Here is a 10,282-nt window from a genome sequence, read left to right on the forward strand (position 1 = left end):
AATATCTTTGAATTTAGTTCAAATCTTGTTCAGTTACATAAAATATTTATTAATAATTTGTAATATTTCTAAAATCTAAAATCTTAGTACATATATTATTATAAGCGTACCAAACATTTTTATAGAATGGTTCACAGAAATTTGCAGACGGCCGTGCACAGCTGCCGCACAGTGGTTTGGAATAGGAATTTACTGTTCATAATTGCCCACAGGTCGTATTTCATAACTGATTTAAAAGTTTTTTTTTTTGAAATACTCAGCAATTAATTTTTAAGGGAATTGTGGTTTGCTTTTTTTAAATTTTTTTTCACAGAGCAGCAATATATAAACAAATATAGTGACAAAATTGACCATCTTAGCTTTGTGAATTTTTATCTCAAGAAAAAATACAGATAGAAACTCACAATCAGCCGAAATTATTGCACACGCATTCATAGAACATAATTAATTTTAATAATATTTAACTGAATTATTATAAATACTTTTATAAACAAATTCTTATTGGTGTTTTTTTATCATAGAAAAAATCGTTTATTTCACGCTAGTTGCTAATATTTTCCATAAGAGTCATAATTTGTAACAAAAAAATTAGCATGAGTTAACAACTATTGTTTTTATAAACATTTCTATAAACAAATTCTTTATAAATGAGTTTTTCTCATAGCTGAATTGATTTTTCTGAACAAAAGTTATTCACAATGGTCTTTAAAGCCATTTATATACTTTAAGTTTTATTAAAAATAAACAATATAGATTGTTTATAACAATTTAGTTAAACAAGTCTCCTAATCGGCCGTTTTCTCGTAGAAAAAAATGTTTTTTTCTTCAATAATTATTAGAGTGACATTTATGGCGGTGACTAACCAACGAAATTAAATAGAGAATAATTTATATGATTGTTATAAACAATTTTTTTAACAAAACTATGATTATTTTCTTTACATGCAAAAAGGACGGTTTTTCACTGAAATTATCCGACAATAAACTAACAGTGATTCCAAAACTGGATATGGGACATTAAATAATAATGTGCGTAATTGTTAACAACAATTTTAAAACAATGCGTAACAATCTGCGGTTGGTCGTAGAAAAAAGTTATTTTTTCTTCAATCATTTTTGTGATAATCTTATTTGTGTTATTGAACAATGAAAAAATTGATACTTATAATAATAATGAGATTATCATAAAAAACTTAAAATAAATAAATTACGATTCAGAACTCGAATCATTTTTATATTCGAATTGTTCTATTAGTCCATCGAGTTCTTGATCAAGTTCAACTTCAACTTTATCCCATTCAGGCTTCAAGGATGCAATGAAAAGATCTGAGGACTCAAGGAGTTTGTGAATTAGGTCGTGCATAGTATGCAATCGAGAGATTTTTCGTGTGTTGAACTGTCGAATGTACTTGATATCCTTGTTCCTGGCTTCAGAAGCTTCTTCGGAATACATGCTAATTGGCAGCATAAAATTCTCAATAACTTTTCCTTCATGTAGCAGAATTTTATGAACTGAAGAAGGCATGTAGTACCATGGATATAACTAACATTTGTAGTATGTTTCTAAACATTTTAATGAGTTCTTTATTTACTCCAGTTATTTCTGACACTTGATCAACATTTGAGAAAAACCTACGAGCCGTATTACCACAATAAGAGTTGCCAGATCCTTGACTTGGTTGATCAATTATTAACCTCATCTTCTTTTGAAATTCGTTGCAAATTCTTTTCTTAGCTTCTTTCATCGTTTCTTTATCCTCTTTCTTGCATATGCTCCATTTGCAGATTTGTAACCGATAAGCAATATGTAGTATACACTCCATGAACTTAATCCAGACATGCAAAGTAGAGAGACCAAATTCTAAGCTGGATACAATTTCTTTCTTCTGCTTTACGCGCTATAGATCATTCTTTTGTAATGGTGTCGCTTTGCAAATGTAGCAAGTAGAAGATGATGGAGTATCAGTGAGAGCTGTACAAACTTTTCCATCCAATATAGTTTCATAGCTACAACATAGCTTCATTTCTGTTGTCACTATATACACACCATGAGTCGTAGTAATTGTTGTGGGTCTATGCTTCTGAACTTGTGTCTTAATATTTTTGATTTCCGATTTCGTTAATTCCTTTGTTTCCTTTGCATATTTAATCATGATAGGTATACAACGTTTTCGCAAGGAACTATGAGGATTCATACAAACTGTTTCTCCCGTGTGCTTTACCCTCAACCATATTGGCACCATTGATGCTGTGAAAAAAGAGTCATCGGTCAAATCGTTGTTATTAAACTTCTGATTGTATTTTGCATCAGTTGACAGTCCATCGATGCCATATTTAATTTCAAAGTTCAAATAAGTGATCTTTAATCTATTCTCTGAAATCGGAAGGCATAAATTTGGATCTTTAAAAAGACGTTAAAAAGTGTGATCAATAAGAGACTGAATCTCAACCATGACCCCTTCCTCCGATATTCGAATAATTGAAGGATAACAATCTTTTTTAATCTCTAATACATTCACATATGAAGGATAAATGTCAGCCTTTCTTTCTTTCGCATGTAAGTGAATAGTATTATATTGATAATTTGATAGTCTGACCTGTTGCATTAAAGCTAAAGCTTCTTCTGAAGAGTATGGCACATATGATTCAAAGTCAGATTTACTTGAAATGTTTAAATTTCCAGTATCGTCAGAATTAAAAAGAACGATTATAGCATTTGCAATGTTTTTTCTTCCACTCTTTCGTAAACTTCGCAGAAATGCATCCTGTATCACAGCAGCCGTAAAACTCTCTTCAGTGGATATCAATTTTCTTCTCTTTGTCGCAGCAGAAGCATCTTCGAATTTTGTATCCGAACTTTTTCTTCCTCCTTTTGATTTTATCCCAGAAAAAGTAACAACGAAGTCAGTTTTTAGCCACTTTTCGAACCTCTTTTCAAACTGACTTTTTATACTTGAACATTTTTTCAATTTTTTCGGAAATATAGGTAAAAAATACGAATTTAAATGGTTAGCTAATATTTCTAGATGCCCAGGATTAAGATTGTACTCAGTTTGCATGAAACTTAACAAACCTTGCACGTCAGTACTCTCATTGGCAATAAGAAAATCACAAAGGACCTTCTTACCTACCTTGAGAGTATCCATTTTTTATTAGAAATAATAATACAAACAGTTGAAATGTACAAACCTGCAGAATAAACGAAAATTATGATTTCTCTTGTGAGAGATACCCATCTAGCGGTGAACCTGGAACTGTACTTTTTAGTTGAAAGTCACTTGTTCTTCATTTGTTTTTCATGAAGTTACGTAGAAAACAAACGAAAGATAAGTGACTTCTGAATACGCAAGTACAGAGTTACTGCACCTTATTTTCGCTTGTTCCTCATTTATTTTTCAGGAAGTTGCATAAAACAAATGAAAGATAGATGACTTCTAAAAACGCAAGTACAGCGTTATTGCTATGGACAGTTTGCTACAGAAATTGTTATTAACAAGTACGCAAATTATTATTTAATGCCTCATATCCAATTTTGGAATCACTGTTAGTTTATTGTCGGATAATTTCAGTAGAAACCCGTCCTTTTTGCATGTAAAAAAATAAATCATAGTTTTGTTAAAAAATTGTTTATAACAATCATATAAATTATTCTTTATTTAATATCGTTGGTTAGTCACCGCAATAAATGTCACTCTAATAATTATTGAAGAAAAAAACATTTTTTTCTACGAGGAAACGGCCGATTAGGAGACTTGTTTAACTAAAGTGTTATAAACAATCTATGTTGTTTATGACCGATAAAGCTTAAAGTATATAAATGGCTTTAAAGACAATTGTGAATCAATTTTGTTCAGAAAAATCAATTCAGCTAAGAGAAAAACTCGTTTATAAAGAATTTGTTTATATAAATTGTTTATAATAATTAAGTTAAATATTATTAAAATTAATTATGTTCTATAAATGCGTGTGCAATAATTCCGGCTGATAGTGAGTTTCTATCTCTATTTTTTCTTCGAGATAAAAATGCACAAATCTAAAATGGTCAATTTTGTCACTATAATCGTTTTTATATTGTTGATCTGTGAAACAAATTTAAAAAAGACCACTGTGTGTCGGTGAGGCGTCAGGAATTTGGAATGCGAAACTTATAGGCTTCGAACCCTGCGGAGAATAAAAATTTTCATAGCGTGAGATTATAAACAGTGTGGCGAAAAATCGGTTATCATTTTATAGAACTGTTCTCTGTAGTTTCGAGACTTCTTCGATATAGACTGTATTTTAGATTTTATAGAACGTTGTTACACATTTCGTTGCATAGTTCAACGCAATGTAAAACAAAGACGATTTCAACTTTTATTAAACTACCCATCGTATATTCTACTATAGAATTAGTCCTATACAATTCAGTGAATATTTCTTTTCGAGTAAACTGTCCATTACTGGGACAGTTAGGAATAGCTAATCCACATAAACACAATTTAAAATGGGGAATTGGAATTTTTCGTACAAAAACCGCTATAATAAGTGGTTAAGGCATTATTTGACCGATTAGAATAAAAATACATGACTAATTTTATAGTTAATTAATATAAATTAATATTTTTAAGGTGATCAGATTGCCCATTAGTGGGACACGAATTTTGGGGCATATCCTTAAGAGGAAAACCGAAGAAGCCAATACTGGGACAAGGAAAATCCAATGGAATTTATCGCAATAAAATGGCACACTATACTTATAATTTATTACAAAATACATAAAAAAGCAAGAATGGATTGTGATTGCCCGTATAATAATACAATGCTGTAAAAGTTATGAGGAAAGTTTTGAAATGCAAAAAAAAAATTAAAAATAACATTTTTACTATTACAATTTATGTTGGAAAATAAAAGATAACGATATTTATTATTGTCCCAGTATTGCACATACTTTTTACGTTGTTCCAGTAATGGTCGGTTTACCCTATATCAGTTTTTAAAACTTCAATTTGGAAACAATGTGGCAACATAAATATTTGACTTACCAATTCGTCACGAATGTTTTCTTTTTCAGATTTTCCGCGACTTTCATTTTGAAGATTGATAACATTTTCCGTCCTTTGTCCCGTTGCATCGATGTCACAATTTTTGTCAAGAGGCTTCAACCTGCTATCATTTTTTGGAATTCCATGAAAAAAATCAAGAATGGTTTTTTTTCTTCTTTGTCACTGGTGGGCAAAATTCCCCTTTTTTGGAAGTAGTATCATTCTCTTGGCATTAGTCGAAATGTCTTTTTCTTGACCTTTTTCCAACAGTGTCATCAACAGTTTGATTGTCGAAATGGCTCTTCTTTTCAAACAATCGAAATGTTTTACCATTGCTACACAGTTCACGGCTTGATTTTCTTTTTTTCATTGTTTCAGATTCTAAAATAAAAGACAAAATAAATATTCTATAAGAGACATTTTGGTTTCAAAGGATTTAAAGTTTTTTTTTTAATTTTTGAACATTACGACATATTGAATTTTTGGGTTGGATTTTTTTGAATTATCGACATTTCATGAACCGATAATTGAATTTTAATGAAATTTTTGGTCAAATTTTTCGTGAGGTACTCCTCTTTTAATTTTTGTTAAGATAGTATATAAATATACCTTATACAATAAAGTTGCATTAAAACAAATGATTGAGACTTCTGGTTTGCAAACAAATTTTAGAAATATTTGATCAAGATTTCATTCATTTACCAAAGATTAAAGAAATATTTTACAAAGAATTTAATAATTTCACAAATATCAAATATTTCCAAATAATTTTAAATATTTTTAAACATTTCGCAAAGGTTTTACAAATATTTCAAAAACATTGTAACAAATTCCTAAATATTTCACGAAGATTTTAATAATTTCAAAAATATTATCAAATATTTCAAAATAATTTTAAATATTTTTAAACGTTTCACAAAGGTTTCACAAATATTTCACAAACATTTTAATGAATTCCTAAATATTTCACGAAGATTTTAATAATTTCACAAATATTATCAAATATTTCAAAATCATTTGAAATATTTTTAAGGGTTTCACAAATATTTCACGAAGATTTTAATGAATTCTTAAATATTTTACAAAGATTTTAATAATTACACGAATATTATCAAATATTTCAAAATAATTTTAAATATTTTTAAACGTTTCACAAAGGTTTCACAAATATTTCACAAACATTTTAATGAATTCCTAAATATTTCGCGAAGATTTTAATAATTTCACGAATATTATCAAATATCCAAAATAATGTTAAATATTTTTAAACGTTTCACAAATATTTCACAAGCATTTTAATGAATTCCTAAATATTTCACGAAGATTTTAATAATTTCACAAATATTATCAAATATTTCAAAATAATTTTAAATATTTTTAAACGTTTTACAAAGGCTTTACAAATATTTCACAAACATTGTAATAAATTCATAAATATTTCACGAAAATTTTAATAATTTCACAAATATTATCAAATATTTCAAAAATTTTTTTTATATTTTTAAAGGTTTCACATAAAAATACCAAGGTTCATGCTAATATTATAAGTTTTGCTGTTGTAAATAAATTTTTTACTGGTATCAAGGTACAGAGTATGAAAAAAGCCTTGCTTAAGTGGAAGTAAAAGTTTAAATTTCTTACGGTACTAGAAAAGAAAAGTATTATCATTGATATGATGATAATAACTATAATAATAATAACTCACACATAGCATACATTGACTACAAGCAAGAGTTTCCTTCCGTGCCGCATGACTATTTGTTTGAAGTCTAAAAACTTTACCAAATCTGCCCACGCATTATTGACTTTGCGATGCAAATGAGGCCATGCGATGAGGCTCTGGGGTACAAGAATCAAGTATTTTAATCATGGACAACCAAGGATAACTAGATCAATACGCTTTACGACGGGTATATTTCAAGGAGACTCCTTCAGCGCACTATGGTTCAGTTTAGCGTTGAATCCATTGAGCAAAACAATAAACAGCATGTCTCGTGGATTCAGAATTCATGATAATGAGGATGGTCATCAAGTGACCCATCTTCTTTACATGGATGACCTGAAGCTGTACGCTAGTTCAGGCCAGAAACTGCAGTAAGTGATCGACGTCACAAAGCAGTTTTCCCATGATATCCACATGGAGTTCGGACTAGATAAATGTAGAACGGTGCATTTAATCGGAGGGGAATTAGGAACCGCAGATTTAGAAAACGAGATCGAAAATAACATCGAGGCAATGGCTGCAGGCGAATCATATAAATATCTGGGTATTCTTGAATTTAAGGGTATTAAACATACGATAGTTAAGAAAAGTCTAACGACAGCCTTCACTACGAGATTGAGATTAATTATGAAGAGTTTTATCAACTCAGCAAACAAAATCAGGGCGATTAACACATATGGCATCCCTGTCCTCACGTACTCCTTCGGGATCATAAAATGGTCAAACACCGACCTTGAAAAGTTCAACAGAATTTTTCGCGTAGAAATTACGAATCACCGAATGCACCACAGAAATTCAGCGATTGAAAGGGTAGTTCTACCATGACATTTAGGGGGTAGGTGCGTTGTAGATGTCAACGAACTGTGTGAGTCACATGTTATACAGTTGCGAGACTATTTTAACAGTAAACGAAATGTTGCGCTTTACAGTAGCATCTGTCAAGCGGATCTTGAATACAAGCCCTTAAATTTGTCCTCAGATAGGGCCTTGAATATCAGGGCAGAAACCATAGAGGAATCAGAAATACAATGGAGGCAGAAAGCCATCCATGGCGAGCACCCCAACACATTAGATCAAAATGAAATGGATAGTGAGGCATCTAATATTTGGCTAAGAAAGGATTCGTCATTGCAATACAGGACAAGGTTGTCAGCACAAGGAATTATCGCAAACACGTTTTACATCAAGACGTGGTCGACCGGTGCCGATTATGTGGAGATACCAACGAATCCATCGAGCACATTATTGATGGCTGTCCGTAATGGCTCAGAGAGAATATAAGCACAGACATAATGATGTAGCGGGCATTATACTTTAACAACTTGTCCTAAACCCAGGACTCTTAAAAGAATGGATGCCCTTCTATAGATACATTCCAATGCCCGTTTTAGAAAGCGAATATTACATCTTATATTGGCATGTTACTATCCAAACGGATCAATACATCCGGGCCAATCGACCTGACATCGTGATGCGAGAAAAAAAAGGTGTAAGAGTCGACATCATCGACATCGCTTGTCCGCTTAACCGAAATTTGCAGTCAACCTATACAATTAAGATCCACAAGTATAGCGAGTTAAGGCATGAAGTAAATACCATATGGAGGAATGTGAATCATGCATCTATTCATCCCATTGTGATTTCGGCTACAGGAAATGTGCACGCAAGATGCACTGAACATCTTGAACATTTAGGAGTCAGTGGGGTATTGGCAGCAGCTCAGAAGGCGGTTTTATTAAACACCTGTCGCATTGTAAGAAACTTTCTTGATCATGAGGAGGCAAGCGACTGAACGCCCGTGGAGTGGCAGATGGTAGCTCTAAGAAAGCATCCAGAGGTGACTGTTGTCTCCTCCAACGCTCGTGGACGCTCGTAATGGTATACCTACAACATCATCGCTGGAGGTTTCAACCATCGTTTTAAATTATTTGAATTAACTTATAACATTCTAATCTCATCAGTCACTTGACTTAGTCCGTGGCTATGATGTATAACCGGGCTTACCCGAGTAAAATTTTAATAAAAACACATAATAATAAACATACCTTTTTTTACACAAAAAAGGTATAAATTTGTATCCGGTTAAAAATTTCAATCCTCACAGAATTTTTTCAGTTACTAGAACGATGTTCACGTTACCAATTTTCATCAAGTAATGAAATTTACCTAATTTAGTTTAAGTGCAACTGGACTACCAAAATGGTTCAAATAAGACGGGTAGTAATTTGGGGATTTGAAAACCAATTAGATCATTAAAGTAACCATCTTGGCTGAGCCAGGAGATGTATAGGCATTATTATTAAAAGTGCGGAGCATAAAGAAGGTTCATAAACATTGGCGGTCCAACGGGACGGGGATTTCCGGGCCATTAGGCCGGGAAATTTTCCGATCCTTTCTTAGCCTGCGCTCTTCAGTGAGAGAATGACCGTCAGGAACGACGAATTTTCGTCCAGTATATATACACCTCACAGAGATGTCTTGTATTCCGCAAAAGTGTTCATATTTTGAGTTTATTTAATTCCTTCTAATCAGTTCACAAAATATGTAGAAAAAATTGTTTTAATTCCTTCATGTGGAATATAAGTTTGGAAATTTTAATTCTAATAAATTTCAGGTTTGCCTCTCTAGAGTTAAAAGTATTTCAATTCACATATTTTACATTAATACTTTTTTTAACACGTTTTAATAAATTATTAATATACAAATAAATATAAAATTGAATATTTTCCTAATTTATAAGTTATAAAATGATTTCATAATAAAAAATAGGTTAAATAGGACCTTTTAAATTCATCAGACCTTTTAAAAGAATTACCTGGACCGGTAATAAGCGTTGAATTTAAAAAATTAAGAATTTGTATTCCTATGAATAAGCGATTTTTCCTCCGACTAAGAATCCCCCAAAGGGAACAGAAAAAGTGCAAATCCTATTCTTCTCATTCGTCTTAGTAAAATTTAACGGAAGAATTTATTTAACCTATTTTTCATTATTAAATCTTGTTATAACTTATAAATTCGAAAAATATTCGAATTTCTATTTTTTCAAACTTTAATAATTTGTTTTAAAGTGTTAAAAATGCATTACAGAAATCTATTTAAATATGTGAATTAAAATAATTTTAATTCTAGAGAGGCAGACTTGAATTGATAAAAATTAAAATTTCAAAACTTATATTCCACATGAAGGAGCTGAAACAATTTCTTACATATATTTCTTAAACTTATTAGAAGGAATTGAATAATCTCAAAATATGAACACTTTTCGGGAATACAAGAAATCTCTGTGAGATGTATTTGTCAGTACAATTACAAGGAATTAAATATATTGGAAACACGTTCTCTTTTGGGGGATAGAAAACTATGCGCCGGCCGCTATGGAAATAGAAATGAATTGGTTTATGAAATATCCTATTTTTATAATCACATTTTAGACAGATGGAAAAATCGCGCATTTAAAAAAATAGAATAATCTTCACTTTTACGCTGAAATCTGAAAATATTATTGTTTCTCTATTCAACGCTTATTACCGGACATACC

General features: G+C 31.1%; 1 protein-coding gene across 7 annotated transcripts in view; it reads left to right on the forward strand.

Annotated features, from left to right (window-relative positions):
* The window catches only part of LOC117177698 (exocyst complex component 6B), a 292,026-nt gene that overhangs the window by 212,615 nt on the left and 69,129 nt on the right, over positions 1-10,282 (forward strand). The window contains exon 13 of one of the 7 annotated variants that reach the window (XM_033368565.1): positions 5,051-5,384. The exons of 5 other annotated variants lie outside the window; for them this stretch is intronic. In XM_033368565.1, the coding sequence (XP_033224456.1) occupies positions 5,051-5,237 (187 nt within the window). In that variant the 3' untranslated portion in view covers positions 5,238-5,384. Of the gene's footprint in view, positions 1-4,607; positions 4,808-5,050; positions 5,385-10,282 lie in introns of those variants that run through there. One more of the 7 variants, XM_033368571.1, reaches the window with a different exon arrangement.

The sequence above is a fragment of the Belonocnema kinseyi genome, chromosome 8 (assembly GCF_010883055.1).
Source record: "Belonocnema kinseyi isolate 2016_QV_RU_SX_M_011 chromosome 8, B_treatae_v1, whole genome shotgun sequence".
In the NCBI taxonomy this organism is placed as follows: Eukaryota; Metazoa; Arthropoda; class Insecta; order Hymenoptera; family Cynipidae; genus Belonocnema; species Belonocnema kinseyi.